Here is a 25484-nt window from a genome sequence, read left to right as displayed (position 1 = left end):
GATCTCTTCTCTCCACCTGCTGGCAGTGCTCTGCCTAATGCAGCCTGAGATACTACTCATCTTCCATGTGGCAAGAGCACATTGCTGGCTCATGTTCGACTTGGTGTCTGTCAGGCTCCCCAGGACCTTTTCTGCAAAGCTGCTTTCCAGTTGCATGGCCACCAGCATGTACTTGTGCTTGTACCTAGAGTTGTTCCTCCCCATGGGCAGGACTTTGCAATTGCCTTTGTTGAACTTCATGAGGTTCCTGTCAGCCCATTTCTCCAACCTGTCCAGCTCCTACTGGGCGGCAGCATTACCCTCTGGTGTATCCACCAATCCCCCCCAGTTTTGTGTTGTCTGCATGCTTGCTGAGGGCATACTCTGCCCCATCACCCAGGTCGTTAACGAAGCTGTTAAACAGGTCTGGACCTTGTATGGACTCTGGGGTACACTGCTAGTTACTGGCCTCCTGCTAGATTTTGTGCCACTGATCACCACGCTCTGGGCCTGGCCATTCAGCCAATTCACCTCATGATCTTCAGTTCAATTCACCTCGTGATCTTCCACCTTGATCTTCAGTTCAATTCACCTCATGATCTTCTCACCTCCAGTTCAATTCACCTCGTGATCTTCCCATCCAGCCTATATACATCATCAGTTTGTCCATCAGGATTTTATGGGAGACAATGTCAATGGTCCTAATGAAGTGCAGGTAGACAATATCCACCTCTCTCCTCACCTACCAGGCCAGTCATTTCATTGTAGAAGCTTTATCAAGTTCATCTAGCATGACTTACTCTCAATAAATTCTTGCTGACTACTCCTGAAGATTTTCTTGTCCTTCGTGTACCTGGAAATGGTTTCCAGAATTAGTTGCTCCATCAGGATTCTCTTTAGAGCAAGGTTTGAATGCTGTCTTAGTAGTTTTTAGAGCCATACATCCAAAATACATTGTGGAAATTTGAGTGTCTTTCATCTTGTGCATTAAAATAGAGAGAGGATCCATGAAAAAACTGGCATATGAATATATGGTATGATGTCCCTGAAAGACTGAGCCACAGATCATGTTAGTTCCATTGTTTTATCTCCTGGAAGTAGTTTAAAAGTATCATTCAATTTGCCCAGTTATGGTGATATTTAATGAGTAATTTGCAACCTGCATGCTTTTTATGAGAAGTTCACTGTAAGAAGGATCTCTGCAGTTCCCCCCTGTGAATGCAGTGTGTGTACCTCATACAAGAATTTATTCTCTGACCTCTTAAAAGAAACATGTAGCACTTTGTTAGCTGAATGAAGATAGATCTCTTCTCAAACCTGATTTTGTAATAAGTGTATTGTTTCCCTCATCATTATCTTTGCATTTTTAAGTGATGTTGATTTTTTTAAGTAGTCACTCTATACACATGTACATAAAGTTCTTTTAAATCAAGGACTGTTTCACAAAGAACTGTCTAATATCAGGATATCCATCTCTTTTACTCCATGTCATTCACATTGCAGCCTACACATGGCTTCTATCGTAACTCTAAGCCTTTTATTGTTATAATGCCCAATAAAGCTGCTTTGAATGATCCCAACATTTGCTGTTTAAAGATAGATTTATTTATTTATTTATTTATTTAAGCCATGCCGTTGAAGGCCTTGAAAGAATAATGCAGTTCTACAAGTATCAGTGGGATTATTTGTGTTTCTGAAAACGTGCATGCTTTGGTATTTTCTGGAAGGGGAGCTTTTGCCATGTTCTTTCACTTCTGAAGTGTATCAAAAGAGTTTTTGTCTTGAATGGATTGAATTAATAAAAATGAGACCTTTCTGATTGTGTTCAGATAACTTGTCAAAACAAAGTATTCTACAGCAAGAGAAGATCTGTGCTTTGAAAGAAACAATTGTGCGACTTGGTAAAGAGAAGGAAACTTTGCAAGAGTGTGTGGAAGAAGAAAGAGAGAAGATTGTCGCTTTTGAGGAAAACCTGACAATTAAAGTACGTTCTAACATCTAAATAGAATGAGTTATGGAATCACAAGAGATGAAATAAAGGAAGGATCTGTTGGGTCATCACACCTGTCTTATTTGTTATTTACAAATAAGTACTCAGTACTGATCTAGTTCTGCTTAAGTTTCAAGGCAAAAATAAAACTTGAGTTAACTTAGCAGCAGTGAGTTTGAACTGTGTTTGGTGTTTTGCATAATTTATACCTATCAAGACAGGAGACTTTAATTATTTCCTAAAGTGGTGATAGGTAAATTAGTCAACCAAATATCTTGTTTATCATAAAATTTAGCCTGAATTCTTTCTTGGGGCTCATTGATGTTAAAGATACAGTGCCAATTAATATTGCTTTTCTCATCATTGATGTTGCATCTGAATGATATCCTTTACAACTTAAAGTACTAGTTTACCTAAGTAAATTGCATCAGTTTGTTGCATACTATGATTTCAATCCGTATAACGAAGCTGTTTAGTTCAGAAACGTTATCTCACTTCTGCTTAAGTCATCTGGATATTGATTTAGGATAAACTAAATAAGGTACTTCATAACTGTTGTGAGTGTTAACTCAAGAATTTGCACTGCTTTTAACAAAATAGCGAAGAAAGGATATTGCAGGGCAGACTATAATTATCTTGCCACAAGCAATGACTACACATTTCAAAAACTATAAACTGTAAAATGGTGTCTGTTTTAGAGAAGAGATGTCTGTCTCTCATGCCTCTTGTGTTTCCAGTGGGAAACATCTCCTTAGCCTATTTATACTCCTTTTAATATCTGTATCCAAAGACAATGGAGCGAAGTGATATAATTTGTCTTAGTTCTTGTTTGTTTGTTTGAATGGAAATACAGTGGCAGAGTTCTCATTTTATCAATTAAAACCTACCAGACTCTGGTAGTTTGTTAATGGTAGAAAAACTGTGATGACTTATCTAATAGATAGAAGATATCATTTACATTTGGGCGAGTGAGCCAAATGCTTACTTAAGAACCACAAAGGATTAAAAAAATTAATGGTTATATTCTGCAGAAGATATTTGTCTAACTAGTACATGATGAAACTTTGAAAACCAGAATCCATTTTACATTAAATAGTTAAATTAATCAGCTGACTGAATAAAAGGAAAATATAGCAGTGAGGCATTTATATTAATTTTGTATTTCTTATTAAGGAAAAAACCATTTCAGATTTCAAGACTCTGATTGCTGAGTTGGAGCGTTCCACAAAGTAAGGATAGAATTTCAAGATCATTATTAAATGTTGATTAATGTTTAACATTAACTCAAAAAGTGAATCATAGTATGTGTTAATGTATACATAGTTTTTATTTGTTTTTTACTCTTAAATTAAATATCAAAATGTTACAGCTTTGTTTCATCACTTGCAAATTTAACCATTGGAAAAGCTATCATTTTTAATAGGTTGGGCAGTATTGTGATACCTGAAATATTTATTATTTGCTGCATAGAAAATCTGCTGAAGCGCTCTGTATCAGTGAGAAAGATATCACCAGTTTGCGTCAACAGCTGCAAGACACCAACAAAGAGCTTGCAGAGACTAACAAGAACAGAGAATCATTAGCTCAGGAGAATGACAGGTTACAAGAGCATCTTTCTAATATTGAGCAAGAAAAACAGGTATATTTGTATAAAGAACTCTTGACTAAAAAGGAAAATTGGGTGTTTTTCTTGTAGTGCATGGAATTAGTAGGCCCTTATGAAAGGTAAACCTGCAAATGAATTTTTAAGCTTGTTTTTCAAACTGAATTTTTTCACTTATTGCTTAGGTCACTTGTATAAAGAAGACCAGCTATTCTTGTGTAATGGTTTGGCTGTTTATCTCCAGAAACAACTAATTAATGCTTTTCTTTCTGGTCTTCATGTAAAACATTGTGGCAGTTATAGCCACTCCTCCCATGGAAAAGTACTATAAAGGACACAGTGGATATTTGTTATACTGTGCTGTGACTGTCCCAGAGCACTTACAAGCTTATGTATTTGATTTACTAATAATTTTAACAGTTATTTACAGTTATTAAAGTTCATAACTTTATTCATAGGGTTGTACTTACAGTTCTTTAAAGGGGCTCTTGGAAATACTTGATTATATACATTATATTATCTAATGTGTCATATATTTGTATATGGTTACTAATGAAATTAGTTAACATACCTAGACTAAAGAGTAATCTAATGCACACACAATGTTCATGCATCAATGTGTCTTCCAAGAAGCTAGAAATTAACCTCAGTGTCTGTAGTGGGTCATCACTGTATAATGCTCTGCTTTTTCTTCTTTTTGCTAAAGCTTCTGCCTTCATTTAGGTTTTCTGATGTTTGCTTTTTCTCCTCCCTTGTTCAATTGCTTAGAATATCTTAATCTTTGAATATACTTTCCTACCTCTTGACTTTCGCCTCTTCTAGAAATGCTTTAATCACCAAAGTTAGGTAGTGAGTGTCAACAGAAACACGGAGTGCTGAAAGTGATCACTCCAATGAATCACTGTTTTGAACCTTCTCTCAGAATCCCTTTTGTTACTGATATGGTCAGCTGACACAAAATAAAGCCACCTGTTCCTTCTAGCTAACTGTTAAAAGCTTCATGGTTTTCTTTGCAATGTGCCCGGATGCTTGTAGAACTTAGAAACAAACAAACACAAATCTTAGCATCACATCATTAACTCATTTTTTTGGTCTTGCCTCTATAATATGCATTAGTTCCTCAAGGTTTTTCTGTTAATATAGGTGAAATTCAAAGTGTTTTAATTAGCATTCTCCTGTCTTCACTTGGGCTTGCTGGAAAAGTTCACAAAATTCCAGAGCACCTTTCTCAGCAACTCACAGCCCTTTCATAACAGGAACATGGCTTTCTCCATAGCCTAGTGTTTTTTTGTTAGTTTGTTTCACAAATACTGCTTCTTGCAGCTGAGTGTTCTCATAGTAACTTTGTACGGAAGGCTGAGCTTCTAGAACTGCCTTGTTCAGAAACCTTTCTGCAATTTTTTCCATTCTTTTCTGTTTCACAAGCAATAGTTGTCAGAACTTCTGTATGCATTCTCCTAATACTTGTGGCTTTATTTTTCCTGTTTAGAACATAAACACTTAGCACTTCGTTTTTTTTTCTTCCTTTTTTTTTTTTTTTTTTTTTTTTCAGTCTTCTGCATTTTCAAAAGTGGAATTTTAAAGGGGTTATAGCATATAATAAAAGGGGGAGTTCCTTAAATGGGGTATGCTATTTTACTGATCACCTAGCTGCTGAATAAAGCATCTGTCTTTTTCTAGCTCATCTCAATATTTCCTGATTTACCTTTTTCTTCATATTAAGATTTAGTATTATTTTTAATTCAAAGATGGTAATTTTTTTTGATACATGCAAAATTTTGTTTGTAGAAATCCACATGGTTTAGATTTTGTATAGCCTTAAAAAAGTTACTTAATAAAGCCATAGGCTCTAGATGCACATTGATTTTTTGTCAAGGTAAAATAGTATACTTGAACTTTATAAAAGAAAATAATCTTTCTTTACAGGCACTTTATAAAAAAATAGCAAACTACCAGAATGAGCTTGATGACATGAAGCTGAAAGCCCAGGATTCAAACACACACATAGTCAGGCTGAAGGGAGAACTGAAGTCTAAAGTATGTGGATTAAACCTGTTAGTAAAAACTGTTCCTTCAACTAAAACTGAAATCATAACCATGTTTCCATGGAAGAATTTTCTTCCTAGCCAGAACTTACTTGGATTTTGTTACTATGTTTTTAGTAGCTTGAACACATTTTCTTAGCTGATTTTGCAGTATACAAGTAATGAAGTATATTGATCTGTTTTATACATGTGTGTATGTCTCTGTGATTATTAAATTTACAAGTTCAGTGACTTATACAGGAACTCGTGACTCTTTTGTCTTTTACCATATGGCATTAACAGTAATAAATAATAAATAAAATCTACAATATATTGCTATACCTCATATTTTTAGTATTAATTTAGCCACTTTTAACAGATGTCTCTTGAGCATCAAAGTGCGATCATCTGAAACAAAACACTGTTTCCTAAGAAGTGTCCCAATGTTTTTTGCTAAATGGCAAAATTCTCTGTAGAAAGAGAACATCCAATGCCATGTAATTTCTGTAGGTCTACAAATATCTCAGTTTGTGAAACTTCCTGGAAATTATAAAACGAGCTTTGTGTGTTAGGAGAGAGAGAACTGCGAGCTTTTGGAGAATTACCACCAAGCACGTGAACAAGGAGAAAGCTGGGAAGCAAAATGCCGTCAAGCAGAAACAGATTGTAGCTCTGTTAGACTGGCTCTAATCAGTGCAGAATCTGAGAACCGCAGGCTGAAAGAGAAAATGAAGTCCCTTGAAACAGAGATAGAGCAAGTAAGTTGAATTCCTTATTTCTGTAGTTCACTCTTGAAATGATCTGGCAATATTTTTAAGCTTTCAGCTGTTTAAAATTATGCCTAATAACACATTTAACTCATATTTTACAGATCGTTGCTACAATTAATTTTATGGAGTTTGAATTTAGTTAATAACATAATTAGACTTCCATTAGTCACACTTGGGAAAAAAACTATATATATATATATATTTTAAAAAGCGTATTTCAAGGAAAAAGGTTGTAAAATAGCTCTCACATTTGGAATCAGTTGAAGATATAAACTCGCACAGAACTCCACAGCATACCTGAAACATGCCCCATGCTTTCTCACCTGTTACGTTCCTGTCCCTGCTTTTCTTGCTTCCAGCTTTTCAACCTTCTTTCCAGTGTTTTAGGTGTCCCAAAGATCCTTTTCGTACTTTAAACTGTGAAGAACATAAGGGGAAGTGCACAGCATGGCTTTGAAAATACATTATGAACATATAAACTATTGAACATATAAACTATCTTCTGGTTTGGGATTTCTGCAGTTGTTGCTACAGATGATCTCTGCTTCCTAAATATCACATAGGCTACTGAGGACTGTCCATGCACATGACATATTCAAGAGGAACTGATCAGCAGCTGTTCATGAAGAGGGATGAGAGAACACAGCATTAGCAAACCAGCACAGGATATCTGTGTGTCAGATTTTGAAATTTTTTTAATATAACAAAACTGATTGGTGGTCCTAGTTTGTGCACTCAAACAGGTAGAGATTTCATCCTTCTTCCTCCTTCCCACATACCTTCTATTAATTATAGGAATAAACAGACTTCTTCATGAAAATTGTGTCAACAAATGCAGTCAGAATTTCAGATGGATATTATGTTCAGGTTTGTAAGGCATTTATCTTAAATAACTAATTTTTATTAAGAAATCTTAATGTGCTTAGTAGTGCCCTTGTGCTTTTTTTTAGGCAAGACAGAGCTAGAATTATTGTGATGTACTCCCCCTACAATCATCTCTTTTCATCTCAGTCGTAAGAAATCTTTCAAGGAAGTCAGTGCTTTACATCTCCCCTTACTTTTGTCAACCTTCCACACTCTTTCTGCCACCCACTGAAAATTAAATGGTTAAAAGTGACTGGAAATACAAGTCAGGTATGACTGGGCAAAGTACAGGCATTTTTCAAACAGAAAAGATTTGGTTATGTTAATTTAAAATACATAAAATTCTAAATGTCTCTAGTCAGAACTGCTGCTGCTGGCTTGTGGACTACTTTTTAGTGTGGCTTCTGTCATCTCTTCATTATGCCTGAGTTTACAAGTGACAGCAGTATAAATATGACTGACAGTATTTCAGCATTCGCCGATCTTCTGCGAGCAAGAATACGTTTTATTGTAAAAATAAGAAGGTCTAGTCTGAAATGAAATGGAGCCTGTGACAGAATTTTGAACATTATTAGCTCTGTAGAAAGAGTAGAATCCTAGGAAGAGCATTTAAAATGTTGGTAGCTGGTTTTGCTGTCAGAAGCAAGAATATTTTTTCTAGTTATGTTATATACAGGAGTTATTTAAAGAAATAACTTTAAAGTTTATTCCAGAGTAAACTACTGCTGCCTCTTAAAATTCACCACAGCTGTGTAGATATGTTTCTGTAGGATTTTGGAAGTGGTTTTATAATTTCTTTGCAGTACAGTTTTGATTATCTGATATTGCTTTATTGTAGCGTTTAGCAACAGAAGAAGCATACCAGTCTCAGATTTCTACTTTACGCAAGTCTCTTGTGAAAATGGAAGGAGAGCTTCAAAACATACATCAGGAAAGAGTCTCTATACTTGCAAACCTCACATCTACACAAGAACTTTGCATTAAATTAGACGCAGGCAAAGAGCTATTAAATCAGCAGTTAACTTCCACAGCAGAGAAGGCAGAAAGGGTATGTGAAATATATTAGAAAAATAATTTGATGTTGTTGTTATACTTAAGGAATGTCAAGATACTTAGGGATCTAGAATGACCAAAGAAATCCCTGTTCATCATTATTGTCTCGTTTTTTATTTTTATCTTTTTAATGTTTAATTTGGCATACCTCTGGAACTTACTCCTCAGAAGGTGGATGCTGTGTGCTATCTGAAAAGCCCACTCTTTTGCAGGATTTTACTTTGAATACTGAAAAGTCAGGACTTAAAATTACTGATTGTTTTTTCAACAGATGTCTTGGATTTTACATCCAATCACTTAGTAAGCAGAATAGCTGGCATAGTTTATTAGCAAAGAAACTTGACACAGACATTGATGTGCTTGGCTGTTTTAGGGAGTTACAATCTCTCTTTAATAATTTCTCCTTATTTTTTGTAAAAGTTTCTGTTGCCCTTGATTTTTACAAAAAATACAGAATTAATATTTGATACACAAAATAAAAAAATCGGCTTGGAAAAACTTGGAAAAATTGTTCAGACATGCTCAGAATATTCAGATATTTTCTGCATAATGCTATTGCTGTTCTGTCTGTTCCCTGCTCCAGCTGAGCTCTTTTAACCCTTATGCCATTTCTGTATGCAATTAGTAAAATTGTTGTTTGACAGTTGGTTATTTGTTTCAGCCAAATGTCCTGTAAGATATCTTTTGTATAATTCTGGAATACTCTATGATGCATTTGATAGGGAAGATTTCCAGCATAGGACACTTGTCTGAAGCTTTTGTGAGATTTAATACAATTAAGACTTCCAATATCCTTCTGGGAAATTGTCAGAGAAGAGGCTTGCTGAGGTTGTATGGAAAGAAGCAAAAGTTTCAGGAGAGAAAAATGTAGAAATGCAACCGGAGAGTTTTGTGAAAATTCTGAACCTGGGAAATTTTCACTATGGTCTTCATACCTTTCAAACAGTACTCTTTCATCAGCTGCATATAACCCTCAGATAGGGCTCTTATTTTACATGGTACTCCATTGGAGAAAGCTACATTACTAGATTGCAACATGTGTATATTCAGAAGTCAAAACTAAACCTGGTGCTGAATAACATTTTTTTTTTCATTGGTTTAATACCATTTATTTTCTTACAACATTTGCTGTCTACAGTTTTTGTATATTTTTGTTCTGAAATTTATGGGCAAGGGAACTAGATTTTGATTGATATCTAGTGGAAATTTGGATCTTCAGAATAAGGAAAACTTTCATTTTAATTTGCTAAAACCATATAATTTGGATTTTTCTTAGTGAAATTAAAAATGCTTTTTCTTCTGTTGGCCTGTTAGTCGAGTTTTCTCAGTCTTGTCCTGATTTGAAGACAAAAAGGGTTATCCTCTGAAAATTCTGAGGAATGTGTTGGAGAGTTGGGGTGTTTGTTGAGGTGTCTCAGCTCATAGATTTTCCATGACCATTGGGTGAGCATTATTGAGTATAATGTAAAATAGGGTTGAAGAAAATAGAGAAAAAAGTGTTTACAATATCCAAAGTGGACTCAGATATATTAAAGCGAAAAGATAAAGGAAAAACAGCATCTATTTTACTTATTAACTTTAAACCAGGCAATTTTCTGCATCTTTAGCTAAATTGATACAGATTTTCCTGATACAGCTTCTCTGGGATTTTTTTTTTCTTTTTGTGTGTGTTGCCTTTCCAGTGAAACATAGTAGGTTTTATAGGTATTCTTCTTTTGTAGGTTCCCCTGGGGATAAATAAATGTTTAATTAATCTCTTATTTTGCATTTTATTAATTTTCCCTTCCTCCCTCCTAAATTTATTCTTGATGCTCTGTTAAGTAAAATAAGTGTCATCTCACTCTGCTGGAGATGCAGATATTGTTTGGTTAAATGACATCTGGATGTCATCTCCTGCATGAAAATTGTTAATCAGAATTCTTTCCCTCAACAAAATATAGAAAACTTCTCTCCTTCTCTTTGATAATTGTGTTTTTCACATGAAGAGTGTGTCCACTGATCCATATATTTCATAGCAGTTTGTCATTTGTATTAAGCATGCTTATGTTCAGATATATACATTGGGTGAGTTTATCAATCTGACACAGGGTTTTGATTGAGGTCGAATAAAACAGTAATCAAGCACCTTGGAGTAAGAGTGTTTCTGGGGCATTGATACTAGAATTAATTTATTTATTTATTCATTAAAAAGATTACCCTAACAGATGGCAAGTAAGGTTAACAGACATACACCTAAAACTTTAAAATCTTTGTTTAGCTGCAGAGTGAGTGTGAGTCTTCCTATTCTGAAATAGAGATGCTGAGAAAACAGCTGGGAAATGAAAGAGCATCTCTGAAAAACCTGGAATCCTTGCTTGCATCCAATTGTGAGAGAGAATTTCAGTCACAGATAGCAAAGCAAGAAAAAGACTCTGAAATTCAGCTTCTCAAGCAGCAGCTTTCTTTAGCGGAAAATAAACTGTGAGTAAATGACCAGGAGAATATTGTACTTTTTTTTTTCTTTAATTCTTCCCAAGTATACATATAAACAGACAGTTTATATTGAGCTCCGTTTTCACCTTGGATACCTTAATAACAGATTATACCAAAGACCTGCTTTGAATTCCTTAGCTATAACCTAAATTCACCTAAGATGTTTCCATGTAGTGTTATATATTTTACTCCAAAACAGAGTCAACTGCATGGTGAAGCTCTTCTTTGGATTTTGCATTATTGCATTTGGTAACATACTTGGAGGATTATAGCTGCTGTCTAATTAAAGCGTATTGGCTTTACAGTGCTGTGCAGAGCCGAGATTTTACTCAGCTCAGAAATACAACAGCGCAGCTAGAGTCAGAACTGGACATCACCAAAAGACAGCTGGGGACTGAGCGGTTTGAAAGGCAAGTACATGTTTTTGTATTATGCTTCCTCCAGCTAATTGGGTGAAATACAACATAGTACTAAGATTTAAACTAATTAGAAGGATAAACAGCAAAGTTTTCATTTGCTCTGCTGTACATTTCTTGTGTGTTCTGATGTCACTGAACTTTGTGTGAAACATATATTCTGTCTAAATTCCTTGTCTGCCAATGGAATGAGGTACTGACATGAACTGCCCTCTGGAATGGCCTATTTTAGGATGGGGTGGATCACTTTCCTGAAAATGCTCGTCTGTCTGCGCTCATCTTCCTTGATTTATGGTGAGAGTCTAAGAGATTGGTTAGTTAAATGAGTAATTTGTAGACTACTAGTTCTGTGATATGAACACTATCTTTTGGCTACATCTGCAGTAGAGGACTAAAACAGATCACGGTATTGACTTGGGGGTACGTACAATTTAAGTGTTAATAGATATGCTGGACGAATTTTAGCCTGTACCAACCTGCCTTCTTCCAGGTACTGCTCAGGGCACAGAAGGTGCCAGGGATGGTTCCCAAATGACAATATGGAGGAAATTTTATTTTTTTATTTAATGGGAGTGTGGTGTGGGAGGTATATGGAACAGCCTGTAAATGCTGTTAAACTGCATTTAGCTGCAGGACCAGAGAATTGTCTCTGGCCTGCTTTATGAGTTAGTTTAGCTCTCTAGTCTTGGTGTCTTAAATACTTTCTTATCTGTGAAGCAAAAATAGCAGTTTTTCTCTATTTCATGGATGTATTGAGGATAAAAATATTACAGTCCCAAGCATTATTCTGGGTATATAAAAGAGATGACTAGAAGAAGCAGAGTGATGTGATTATAGCATAGGTTGAGAATGAGGTCTCCTGTTTAATTGTGGCAAATTACTTTGTTGATATTGTTCTCTCGTAAGTAAGGATGAGGGCTTTGAATGGAAAACCTCTACACTTGAGATTATGCATGTCTTTTAAAGATGAATTTCTTAAGTATCACAGTGTATGTTTCAATTTCAAACCAGATTCTCCTTTACCCTGAAGTCATGGCAAAAGAGCCAAAACTTTGGTGTAAAATGTGCGAGTCAGTTAAGGTGGCATTGTGTGCTTCCACAGCTGCATAAAACAAGCAATATTGTAGACTAATGTAGCACTACATTTGTTTCAAAAGAAACTCAATCTTCTTTAAACTCTACTCTCTCTCTACTCTTCTTTCTCCATTCACCCTGTGTGAGTGCATCCATTTTGTGATGTTTAGGTGTTCCATGGTGAGGGATGAAATACTTCTTGAGGTGTTCAATGTCAAAACGTTGAATCAGCCTCCATACTTAAGCTCTCCTCCTAGTTAAGGATAATTTGTTACTCACATGGTTATTTATAGTTGCAGTAACATTAAGATTTAATTTACAATTTGTTAGCACCATAAATATTAGTGAGCCTCATTCTGAGGCAAAGATCCTTGTTACCATTCTTGAAAAAAAATCTCTTCTACTTCAAGAGAATTACAAACACAGTCACCTGAATTGTTTTGGAAGGAACAAAGTTATGGTTCATTATGCAGTCTGTAAGTCAGTTACAAACACAGTATGCAGAAATAGAGTTGCTAATCTGTCTTTCAAAGTGTTTTGTGAATAACATTGTCTTTTTTTTTTTTTAAAAAAAAAAAAAGGCAATAGAAATGGTAATGACTATAAGATAACTATGATGATTTTTGAAAAGTGCTTAGCCTGTCTCTGAAATAATTTGTATCTAGGGAATGTGCTGTACAGGAGCTTCGACGCCAAAATTGTACAATCCCGTATCAGTTAAGCTCTACGTTAAGAACACCATCACCTGAACGTACACACCATCGATCTCCGGATTGGTCCCTGGAAGGGTAAGCAGTTCAACAACACTTAATTTCCAAACACTGGAAAAAAATGTTAGACTGTGGTATTTCTTCATGAAATATTGGCTCAATTCCATAGAATTACACTGCTCAAAAAAAGTTACAATATTCAGGACCATAATCTTTTGATGGTACTCCTTTTATTTAGTTTTATTCAGCTATGTCAAAACTATATTGTTAATAGCAACCACTTGCACCATGATGCTATAGCCATAAATTCTTGAAACAGCAATAGTAATAATGCTACATAAAATCTCCACTTGACTTGCCATCATTTTGTGCAGCTTCTAGTAGCTTTCAGAATCATTCTTACTCCTTATATGTATGTCTATGAGCATTTTTTCCAAGAAACATAAATGCATTCTAAAAGTCTTCAAACACACTACAGAGGAACAAAGCCAATTTTCCTTTTAGCAGTATATAGCTACTCCCATCGGATTCAGTCTAGGCTTAATTTCCTAGTTGATAGCTGCTTACTTGTTGCATCACAATTTTTATGGAGATAGATGGCAGCATGCATTAAAATTAATTGCCAGTTGAGTGGGAAAATTTCTCAATTCAAGATTTACAGGAAATCATTTCTGCTTTTGAGGTGGTTATGTACTTCCAAGATGAATTTTCTTAACGCTTTCGGTAACTGGGATAATTGATTCATCTTTGTTATTATTGACTCCTCTAAGTACTTAAGTCCTAATAATACATGGCAAGTTTCTTTGGGTCAGCGAGCTGGTCCTAGTGCCCTTAGTTGGAAAACACAGCAGTGCAAGCTTGTTATTTGGTAACTCTTGGTAGCAAGTATAGGGAGTCTTCATTCCTCTGATAGAATTACTCCTCCCTACTCAGAATACAGTGGAGGTCTTAAATTTGTTGAAAAAAACCTCTGTATCATTTGAACATTTTTGAACATTTTATTACCATAACATTTTCTTCTATTTTTTATACTGTCTAAAGAAAAGAGGGCTCGATCACCATGCTGATACAGGTGATTATGGTGCTTTTACTATTTGTATCAACACTTTATCAGGGTGATAATATTCCTTTCTAATTAGTAAACCTCTGGTTAAATTTCATATCAAGACTAATCTTCTACAAACTAGATAATTAATTACATTCCTTTCTAGTTTGTTTTTTTTTTGGAATTGTTTTTCTCCTGACTATCCTGATGTGGCATGATCTGATTTTGCATATTCCTAGGGAACAAGGAGTTTAAAAAGAGTAAAAATGAATGATGTGAACCAGGTACAAATACTTTGCTTAAGATCTTCAGCTGATCTAAGCTGAAACTTTCTCCATTAATTCAATGTAGCTTTTGAATGTAAATGAACTTCCATTTTTTTCTGCTATATTATTTTTAATTTTTGAGTGTCCAAGATACTAATATCATTCATAAATTTTTACTTAACCAGTTCTTTTATAATTTCTTGGCAAAGTGAGGAGAACTAGGGTTGTTCCAGATTTTTTATTTTTTTTAGTAAACGGTTTGGGATTGTTTTCCTTAAACAAACAAACAAACCAAACAATAAAGCTGGAACTTTGGCAGTCTGTGCTTTATTTTAAAAGTTTAGCTGGAAAGAATTTGAAGTCTATGTATTGATACAGTGATGAACAAAGCAGCCTGTTTGATAAGACTCTCCTGCGATAGAGAAGAGGTAAATCTCAATCTATCTTTTTATATAGGTGATTTGTATTTGTTTTACCTATGTCTGGGTGAGTGCTCTAATGTCCAAAATACTAAAGCTTTTTATATATTTGATGTTAAGAACTTAAGAGTTTGCATCAAGATGACAGAATAGTAGAAATTCCTGAAATATTTATAGATGACAAAATCATTTCCCTCCCAGCAAAATCTAGAAAGATTCAGAAAAAAAATGTTGAGACCAGAATGAATGAAAAAAAAGACAATGTAAAATACGACTGGACAGAGATTATGTTAATGCAAATATTTGGGTGTAATCACCAGCAGAATCACAGAATTAATTAAGGCAATTTATGTGTATATACGAGTTGATGAAACCTGATCTAGCTGTAAGTTTCTGTTGGATTTGAAGGAGTGTAATACTAGAAGTAGAATTCCAGGAGGTGATGCTTGAAGATAACTTACCAGGGATTCAAAAAGATACCGTAGAAGACAATGACATACTGGTGGGAAGGCGTCTTCCACATCTAATGTCTGCTTCTGCGGTGCATAAAGCATACTGAGACAGCAGAGCTGGAATCACTGCTGACACCCTTCCTCTTATACAGTATTTTTGTGTGTTATTTTAGCACACAGACCGTGGTGATTGCCTGACTCATTTTCCACCTTTTTATTTATTGAGAATGTGCTATCAGAAGTAAACTGGACAGTAACTTTTTCTCATTCTCCCATCTTTCTCTGTGTCTTTATTGCCCCAGACTCCTTGTCTCAGTACAATGAAATGAACATGCCAACATGCCTTGTATTTTTTCTTGCAGACCTGATTGAAAAGACTTTCTGTACATCTTTTGTAGATGATAGGAGTGCAAAGATTGTCTTTCTCTTCGGAGAGCATTATAGCACTTTTGCACAATACAGTCTAATTTTTCAAATCATCTGGATTGGCTGCTGAAGAGACTGGAAGGCCTGCTTGTATTGTTTTCAGAATCAAAATCTTAAATTTTTGCACATAGAAACATCAGAATGTATCTCTATATTCACTGAACGTTAAACAAATTAGACTTGCTTTGCTTTTGTTTTGTTTTCTAGGAATTCTTCATTCAAGGACTTCTAATGTTATGTTCACAATGGCCTGTGAAGACCCTGCACATGATCTGGAGAGTTAGAGATCAAGTTTAATTTTCATTTCATTATCATTTTTCCCTGCTGAATGCTTCATTTCATTAAATCCATTTCATAAATGCTTGCATGGGCTTTCGGACACTCCTAATGTTGTTCAGCGAGAAGAAATCAGTCTAGATGGCTTCCCTTCCCTCCCCTCTCCCATCTCTTTTATTTTTGTGTGATACAGCGGGTCTCAGTAAACAGTGAAAAATGCAGGTTCTGTTGACTGTACTGACACTGTGCTTTTATTTAAAAAGTGTGCCTTATTTTAAAAAGTGATATAACTGGAAAAGGGGATATAATATAACAATATAAAGCTTCATAAAAGTCTCTGTATTCAGATGTTACAATTTGAATGCATTTTTGCTGAACTGTGTGAATATTATGCTTGAAAGAGTGCTATGCCATCTCAGGATAGGCAGTTTCTTTTTTTTTCTTTTTTTTTTTTTTTTTCCCCTTAAAACCTGACCTACTTCTTAATTTGTCTAAAAGAGGACAGTGATGCCAGGAGATACAGCAGTGTTTTGATATCTATGTATGAAGAAGTGTATTTTTCATATCTTTCTGATATACGTATACATTTGAGGTGTGTTCAACTTTTGAGAATTTTACTACAACTGCACTAATTTTCTACTTAAAGAGCTTTTTAATATGAATGAATACTGTTTGGTGATAGTTACTGGTACTTAGTCTTGCTCGAAATTTCAGCTCTTTATATCATAATACTCGTCAATGTTATATATTCGCCAACTTTAAATGCCAGGAGGGAATGTAGAATTCTCTCCTAGAAACCAACTGGAAAATCCCTGCCACTGTCTTTGGCACTATATAAATAATTCCTATTTAAATCAGTAAATTATTCATCTTTTGCTTTTGCTTTTTTATTTTTTAAACAGTTTATCCTTCTTACTTCCTCAAAAGAAACAATACTTTATTCTTCAGTGGAGGTGACTTGATTTTAATTTGTAGGTCCTGATTCTTCATTCTTTATTTATGGCACTCTTACTCAGCCACGGAAGTAATTTCAACAGTCACCAGTGGTAATGGGAATACTTGCAAGTAATAAAGACAGCGGGATCAGACATAATGATATTGTACATTTCCTCATTATGCAGTTATTAAAAGGTATATTGTACACTATTCCCCGATGAGAGAAGACGATCATCTCATCATCCCAGAAGATATGAAAGAGTGATATGTTGTTTTGCAGTCATATTGCCATACAGATTTTTTAGAAGATCGTCACAGAGAAGTTTGAGAAATGTGATCTTAGTCTGTAAAATTAATACCCTGTAATTTAGAAGACAAAAATGAAAGGTTAAATTAATATAAAATAAGTAAAACTAGGTTCTTCCTGGGAGTGGGTACGCTGTGCAAAGGGCCGTGTCCTAATATGTAATTCCTTAGTTGCAATTATGTTAACTTTTCTGTATAAGATCATAAAAATGTTAGTAACTAGGTGCTCCCCTACGAAATGTTACAAAAGGTAAAAGCTCAAGATTCTTAAGCAATTTGGACTTTTATATTTTTATGTACGTAGAAAGGATTACAAGAATATGCGATTAAAAATATCAAGATGTAATAAACCAACTTTTTTTGGAGTACAAAGATAAAGTACTAGGCTTTATTACTAGGATTAGCCTTTGTTTAAAAGACAGTATGGAAATGAGGACTTCATTTTTCTGCAAATTGCAAAGGGATCATCAGGTCAGGAACTTCTGTCAGTTGCAATGGGATATAGACCTCAAGTGACTTCTGACAGCAATTAGTTGCTATGTGATTATTCATAGTTAAAAATCATTCAGGTGAGTATATTCAGAAAGCAAAGACCCTGCTACTTGTGACGTAATGCAAAGTCAGAAACTGAAAGAAAGAAAGAAAAGATAAAAGAAGAATGAATTGAATTTGCTTAAATTTGCAAATAATATATTTCAGTTTAACAAAAAAACCTGCTTGTTGACACAGAATGTTTGTTGTAACCAAAGAAGACTTGAACAGTGTGTGTTTGTTGGGACTTATGTGTATTGTTCCAGCAGTATATTCTGAAAACCTTCATACCAATGATGAATGTGAAAGTTTGCTTCATCCTTATGTAAACATAAACAGTGAGCTCAGAGTTTTTAAAGTTCTCTGCTTCCGGTGGAAAATTCTCACATCGTTTATAACACATCTTAATTTTTCCATAAAGCAGGAAGTGCTATTGAATATGCCTGAAATGAAATGTGTTATATTTTGTGATTGTGTCTATTTTCTTATCATGTTGTTTATGTATCATAGGGTGATTTTCCTGCTGTTCCTTTATTATAGTACTTTGTTTGGAAATAAATGTATATCAATATTTTTACCATTGCTTTACATTTGTGACTTATTTATAGCTGTGAACAACGCTATACTTAAAAACTTGATTTTTATACATTTTTAAATTACCATTCACCACAATATTTTTACAAAGGCAAGCCTGAATAAATATTTTTCATTAAAAGGAGCATGTTAAACTTGATATCAGATACTGTGCAATGATCTAAAATCATCTGTTTTGCATAACAAAGGAGCCTATAGTATTTTTAAAAGGGTTCAAGCTGTTCTGCAGCATTGTTTTTGTATTTTCTAGCCACTGTTTTTGGAACGGTTTCATTCAATTTTGCTTACCTGTGGCAGTGGAAACTGTTATAATTAACCACTAAAAGGTATTTTCCCCGAGCATAACTGGTTGTCAGGATTTGTAGATTAAAGAACTTGATGCCTTTGGTATCCTCCATCCTTAGTCTCTTCTTCATCCTAGAAGAAATGGAAGCTACTACTTACAGGGAACAGTATTTCTACTTAGAGGTAGAGTTCTACCAAAGAGGAAGAATTCATTGTTTTGCTGGGCAGAAGTATTTCACTTTTGTTTGTTTGTTTGTTTGTTCATTTTCCTTCTAAAACCTACGCAGGCAACCTTTCGACAGCATTTGAAGCCATTTATCTACATGATTTCTGCTGCTGTCTCCACTGAAAGTCAACCAGATTTATTTATTTTTTATTATTTTTCTGTTCGGTCACTAATAAAGCTTGATCTTTAGCAACATATAATCAGAGTTAAGATTCTGATGCCAGTGTTAAAACAAGTGTTTTTAGCTTTTAACCTGAAAAAATGGTCGTGGCGTGGAGTGGCACTGGTAGTACCAGAGAGAACTTTTATTTTTTCCCATCTTTCTTCTGAGGACAACTAATCCAGTCAGTGTCACTGCAGGCTGTAGAGTTTAAAGACAGCCACATGGCTATTAGCACCAGATGCACTTTAGCAGCTCAGTTAACTCTTGCTTTTTGTGTATTTATTTAATACACAAAATGTATTTATTTAATCTCATTTTGGTCTTAAATGTTACAATAAAATGCATATGAGGTTAGTATATATGGAATATTTAATGAGTTTGCATTAACTCCTGTTTTCATTTCTTGGTGATTTCAGTAATTCAGCCATACGAAGAGGATTTTTTTTTTTAAAAAAAGAGGATCCAAATAATATTTTTTTTTTATTTTTTTTTTTTAAATAAAAGGAGACTTTATTTTTTTAAAACATATCCGCCACTCTTAATAATAATTCTTATCTACTGGACCTTCACATTCATTTCCAGCAGAGGGAGTATGTGGAATGAAGATGAATGAATTACAGCTGTTGCGGCATTCACACACAGTTACCCAGACACGTGGAAAGATATTTCACAGTTGGTTTTACATTTCTGACACTTCTCATGCAGAAGAAAAACACCTTGATTAGATGGACAAAAATTTCACATGACTTGACTTGGTTTGACTATGTTGGAACACGCATCCTCGTATCATGACAAGGATCAGATTTTTTATTGTCAAACTTTAAAGAAACAAAGTTTGCTTATAATTACAACATTCTGTATAGGACACGGCCTGAAATGATGTCTCTGAATGGACTTTTTTGACCTGACTCCCTAGTAAATTGCTTTTTTTTTTTTTTTTTTTCCTGAAGGTCTCCCACATTTGACTCGTATTAATATCCATAAAGCAGTTTTATCATTTATTTTAGTAGTTGTAAGAGAAGCTCAAACTTAGTTTTAAGTATCCTAGGTTGTGCCTTCTCATGCACTTTGTATTTTCAGAGTTTTTCTTTATTTTCTGAGGTGGGGGAAGAACAAACATTTTTATCTCGAAGGCAGCCAACACCCAGGCAATTCCATAGAGTACACAAAGCAGGAGCCTATGTTGGAACCTCGCAGGTGAACAATGCGCTTCTCAGGCCTGCTTTGGGCAAAGACACGGCTTTCCTTCATGCAGTGGTATTTTCTAAAATTACCATTGACAGAACAGCTCGTGCGTTTTAAAAACGATGCTACTTAATAGGGATAAAGCGTTTAAGTAGATTTATTTCTTGGCCTGCAGCGGCTGCTCTGGAAGTAACGTTGAAGTCTGGGCGTCAGGCTGATCCCGCACCCCTTTTTCATTTCTTCACCCCTCCACCTCCACCTGCCCCCAACCCGCCCAGAGCCCCGCCTCGCCGCCTCCCCGACCCGCCCTGCCCCGGCTGCCGCTCCCTGGGCCGGGCCGGGCCGTGCCGGGCGAGGCAGGTGGCGGCCGGGGCGGAGCGGAGCCGATCGGAGCGGACCGGCCCCAGCAGGTGGCCGCAGGTCGGCGGCTCCGGCGCGGAGCCCTCGGAGGGGCCGCAGCCGCCTCGCTCGCTCCCCGGGGCCGCCCGCGGGCACCGCTCCCTGCCGCCCGCGTCCCCCCTCCTCGGGCTGCGGCCTCGCTCCTCCAACCGGCCCCAGGTGAGTGAAAGCCGCTCCTCACGGAGCCTCCGGCCCCCCGAGGGGAGGCAGCGGCACCGGAGGGGGCGAGGTAAGGGCGCTTCCCCTCGGGGCTGCTGCCGGGACCCCCCGCCTCAGCACCCCCCGGCCGCCATTTCGCGGCGGGCAGGGGCTGAGGGCGCCGGAGGCCGCCCGGGCTGGCACCGCCGCCGGCTTAACGCGGCTTAAGCGCCCCGGGCTGGCTCGCAGGCGTGTGCCAGGGTGCGGAGAGCCGGCTGCTCCCCCCTCGCTGCTCAAACTGCTCCTAAAGTGCCGGGCTGTCTTTATAAGATCGCTGCTGCGTGCTCTGAAGTTAGCCCGAAGTGTTGGGGCTTCTCCCTGGGGTGCCATGGGCGCGGGCCGGTTCCGCTCGCCTGTGTTAACAAGCTTCCTAACCGGTTAACTGGTGTTAGGAGACTTGTTAACTCGTTGGCTTGTGTTAACAGACTCCCAGTTGTCTCCCCTGCTGTGTGGGAGGCGTCAGCACAGTTTAAGAGATTGATCTGGGGATGGAAGGCATCATCCCGCCAGCTTTGCCATACAATAAATTATCTTCAATGCCAATATAAACTCTAACAGTTAGCATATTTCCACTCCTCTTACAAATCTACATTTTTTTCAATATCTAGTTTAATTCCGTTTGCCTTCCACAGACTCACACACACCTTAGGCTTTTTGTACATCCAACTACCAAGGCAATACGGATGCCAGCTAGAAGCGTGCACCGGACTGCACCTCACATCCTTTATCTGAAAGTAAATTGTTATTCCAGGTTGACACACACGCGAGATCTTCCAGAAGTTTTTCCTCTTCTTCTGTTTTTTCCCCTATAAACCTACCATACCGCAATTAGCTCCCATAAATCTTTCTTCGGCTGGAAGTCAGCGCAGTGTGTTCTCCTCTACTTGTCATCATTAAAAAGCTCGTTTGCTTTTTCACTCGCCTGTCATTAGCCTCCCAAAATAGTACCCATGCATCAAAGCCCGTTTGATACCGGTACGGGGCCGTATATCATTTCTGCCTTGGGGTAATTTCTCATTCCTCGTACCGCCGTGGCAGTAACGGGGCACCAGCCCTTTGCCGCGCAACACGATGCGGATTGTTTTTATGTAAGCCTTAAGTGGGAGCGAGCTCTCATCAGCAGTTTCTACAGGGCAAAGATTAGATTACAGAAGGCAAAATGTAACGTTACGACTGGCGCTTGCCTTCTAGCTCTTTAATCATTGAAGGAGGGCAGGTTCATGAGAGGAGCTGGCTGATCATTAAAGGCAAGGGAGCAGGTGCGCCTGGCTTGATCCGCTGATGAGGTAGGGACTTTCTGCGGTCGGAGCGAGGGGTAATTAATTTGCCTATGTGTAGACGTCAGAGTTTATAGACGGCAGGCAGCCTGGTTTTGTTTTCATAACGACCTTCTGAACTTCACCTGTGCCTTGTTTTTTTAATTAGAAGCATTTTCTTTCGCACAAAGCGTGCCTGTGGGTGTGTAGTCTGAGCCTTCTCCTGACGTGGAAACGCAGCCTCTGCCGTCGTGGCTGCTGCTGCTGTCGGGAACGGGGCTGCGAGTGTCCCGCAGGAGCCCTCCGGGGACCAGGGCCCTGCCAGCAGCCCTGCCGGCACCTGGGGCTGCCTCGTCTCACAGGACACCGGCAGCTGCGTCTCAGGCAAATATTTATCGCAGTAGCAAAGCTACTTTTCAGATTCAGCAGGACTAAAGCAAGCTCATCGATGTCCAATAATTCGGAGTCTCCTTCTCTGGAGATATTCAAACCCACCTGGATGCCACCCTGTGCTCTAGGTGATCCTGCTCGGCAGGGTGATGGACCAGATGATCTCCAGAGGTCCCTTCCCACCTCAACCATCCTGTAAGTCTGTGATAACAGGAGACCACTTCTCTCCGTTTGAAGATTTAATAAGCGGCTGTTGCCTCCCAGAACGTGCTCTGTCCCCGCTCGTGGTGTCAGAAGTGCAGCTCGGTACCAGCACAGCCAGTATCTAACTGGTACACTGTAACCAGTGCTGTGGGCAGAAACCCTGCCAAGAACTGGTTGTGCAGAAACCAGAGGTTTTTTTAAGTCTGTTTTCAGTGGTGTAGCATGTCCTGCACAGCTGGAGTGCATCACCTCTCCTGCCCTGAGGTCCCTTTTCTCACCATACTCGTTAAATGTAGTGTATAGCCAGCAGTGCACAACTCACCTTCACGTTTCCAGGAGTCTCAGAGTGCCTTTCTGGGACCGAAGGTGCCGATGAACTGAGTGTGTCTGTTTTGTGTCAACCCAAAATATTAAAGGGCATGGATCTGAATGAACACGGGAATCTGTCTTGGAGGCAGTAGAAGGAAGGCTGTACGTGCCCAGATTGTAACACACTCGTGTAGAAAAAAACTACTTAATTTCCCAGCTTTGTGTGCTCTGAAATAGAGTTAGCAATCACGGGAGAGAGGGAAATTTATTCTTAAACCAATCAAATATAGTGTGCCCGTGGTATTAAACATACAATCTTCTCCTACAGAGAGATTTAGGGTTTTGTATTATTAAAGAGCAAAGAGGCTACACAGAAAGGTCAGGGAAGGAGGCCATTTACTTGCACATTTGGTTATGGAAATTGAATTATTCTTCTCAGTTCTTCAGGTTTGGCAAGGCTGGGTCCTCTCAGCCTGTATTTTTGGATCAGCCACAGGTTCCTGCTCGTTCTCCCCAGTGCCTTCTCAGAGTAGCCCCGCAGCCTCTTCACCGCCCCACGTGCAGACGACGAAGCTATGACCTGCTCGTGCAAGGTGCATGGTGCCCCATAAGTCACTGGCAGACACCTTTTCCAAATCTGGGGGCAGATTTGATTAACATTTTGCTGGTAGATGTTGTGGATCCTCCCAAAGTGCAGCGAAGGAGGCAAGGGGGTCCTTGGCTGCTCTGAAATACATCTAAAATGGAAGGTTTTAAAAACACCTGTGAACGTGAGCGTTGCGATCGGAGCAGTAATGCTGGAGCCATGCAGTGTTTGGTGGCTGCAAAGTGCGAGCATTGCGTATTGCAAAATTGGGAGTGCAGAGTGCCTACATCTGTGCGATGAGTTACAACGACGGGGAGCTAAAAGCCTTGGCAGTTCAAAAAGAAGCAAATGGGTCTGTCAGCACCTGGGGGAAATACAGGCAGCAGTCAGGAGCGTAGCATGAGCGTATTAGTAGATGTTTCTGCAAAAGCAATCAGCAGTGGTGTTTTTAATCTTGCTGAGATTTAAAGAATCATTGTTTTGATTTCAAGGGGAACGTTTTATTGCGTTCATACCTCTTACAAGTCCAGCAGCACCTGGTGACCGTGCCCTCTGTGCAGCCTCAGCCGGAGCCAGCGAAATTCCTCTTGGCAGTCCCGGCTCATCCGGCTGTGTTGGAGGAACTGACCCGACAGGAGCACGTCTTGGTGCCCTTCAGGCAGCAGATGGTGCATTTGCCTTTGTGGAACGTATTCGAAATGCAGCCTGGAAGCACGCTTCACTTACTTACTGGGGGTGCCTTAAGTTCTGTCAATTTTTGAAAAAACATCAAGAGGAAAATTAACTTGATGACTCAGGAAATCCATGTGTCGAAACGGGTGTAGGAGACACGGTGGGATTTCTTGAGCTGTTTGTCACCATTGACACTTGGTGACCCTGACAGAGCCTCGCAGCGTGTGTTTACTTACGGTGTGCAAACCTGTAGCCTGTTGATGCTCAAAGAGCATGCGATAAAAGTGGACACAGATTTCCTTGGTATGTCTTCCAACACGTCTTGTTTCTCTCGGGAGTCTGAGGCTCGTGGTTCTCCTTGGTGTCAGCTGGTTCAGGACAGACCTTATCGGTCAGCCAAGGGAATATGTGAAGAAGTAGCAGAAGTAGCTTTAAAAAGACTCTTCTGAGGAAAATATCTTGGTAGACCAAAGTACAACTTTTTGCTTTTATGGGTACACTTAGGGTCTTCGGTATGATGCACAGGTCCAAATTTACGAGGGAAAGACAGGCTTTAGAGAGTACACAGAGTTATAAAAAGCGCTTCAGCTCTGCACTGCTAAGCGACAGTCTCCATAAACAGTTTATTGTATTCTATGGATAAAAATACACAAGAGCTCCAGCTTTTTACACAGCAAAGCAGTTTATTTTCTTTGAAAGGCAATTTCTTTTGAATGACAATGAGTTTCCAGTTTTTTTTTTTTTTCCAGGAGGTAATTTTAAAGCATGCTTTGTTTTTTCATCTGTAGCACACGAAGGTACCGGGCAGGGGAGGAAAGTAGCGGTTTTATACCTTTGCATCTGGGAGCGACGAAGCGAGATGGAAGGATCACCCAGTTTGTCTTCCTTCATGCCATTCTTTTCTTATCACGTCAGCTTCTGCTGTTTAAGGAAAAATAGAATAACAAACGAAAATCTTCACCTTCTAATTCGCTGTCTAATACTACAGAAGCTATAAATACCCAATAACACGGAGCTGAAAGAAGGACTTAGATAAAAAGGCACCGCCTGCTATAAAAATTAGGAAATCCTGAAATCTTACGGGAGTGACGTGCTTCCCCCAAAAGCTCAGCCTCTGAGCTTTTTGCAAGGTATTGGGGTTTGGGGCAGAAGCAGGGGCTGCGCTGCATCGGCTGACCACGGGGGCTTCAGTATGGGATGCAAAGGGGACACGGCAAGGTGCAGGGACACTGCAAAGCATCCGTGTGGCCGAGCTCTCCGCCCTTGTCAGGCTGCAAGGCGGAGAGATGCCGAATTAACATCGGTTTGCCCGCTGCCCTGCAACAAAAAGGCACGCCTTTCCACCGAGGTCTGTTATTTACTTAATGATGGGTTGGATTTAGGAACCTATTGTACAGGGAAGCCT

The 25484-nt window shown here is 38.3% G+C and overlaps 2 protein-coding genes across 6 annotated transcripts in view; both read left to right on the top strand.

The window, feature by feature from the left end:
* Positions 1 to 17656, top strand: part of TSGA10 (testis specific 10) — a 29846-nt gene extending 12190 nt beyond the window's left edge. The window contains exons 8-17 of one of the 5 annotated variants that reach the window (XM_035315744.1): positions 1809 to 1963; positions 3143 to 3198; positions 3440 to 3608; positions 5499 to 5609; positions 6169 to 6354; positions 8069 to 8278; positions 10541 to 10743; positions 11061 to 11165; positions 12911 to 13033; positions 15771 to 17656. In XM_035315744.1, the coding sequence (XP_035171635.1) occupies positions 1809 to 1963; positions 3143 to 3198; positions 3440 to 3608; positions 5499 to 5609; positions 6169 to 6354; positions 8069 to 8278; positions 10541 to 10743; positions 11061 to 11165; positions 12911 to 13033; positions 15771 to 15795 (1343 nt within the window). In that variant the 3' untranslated portion in view covers positions 15796 to 17656. The other 4 variants (XM_035315732.1, XM_035315735.1, XM_035315753.1 and 1 more) reach the window with 4 other exon arrangements.
* Positions 17657 to 20578: 2922 nt separating this feature from the next.
* Positions 20579 to 25484, top strand: part of CRACDL (CRACD like) — a 62374-nt gene continuing 57468 nt past the window's right edge. The window contains exon 1 of the mRNA XM_035315599.1: positions 20579 to 20623. The gene's annotated coding sequence lies outside the window, so the exon portion shown is untranslated. The remainder of the gene's footprint in view (positions 20624 to 25484) is intronic.

This window comes from Oxyura jamaicensis, chromosome 1, assembly GCF_011077185.1.
Source record: "Oxyura jamaicensis isolate SHBP4307 breed ruddy duck chromosome 1, BPBGC_Ojam_1.0, whole genome shotgun sequence".
NCBI lineage: Eukaryota > Metazoa > Chordata > Aves > Anseriformes > Anatidae > Oxyura > Oxyura jamaicensis.
This window is presented reverse-complemented; position numbering and strand designations above follow the sequence as displayed.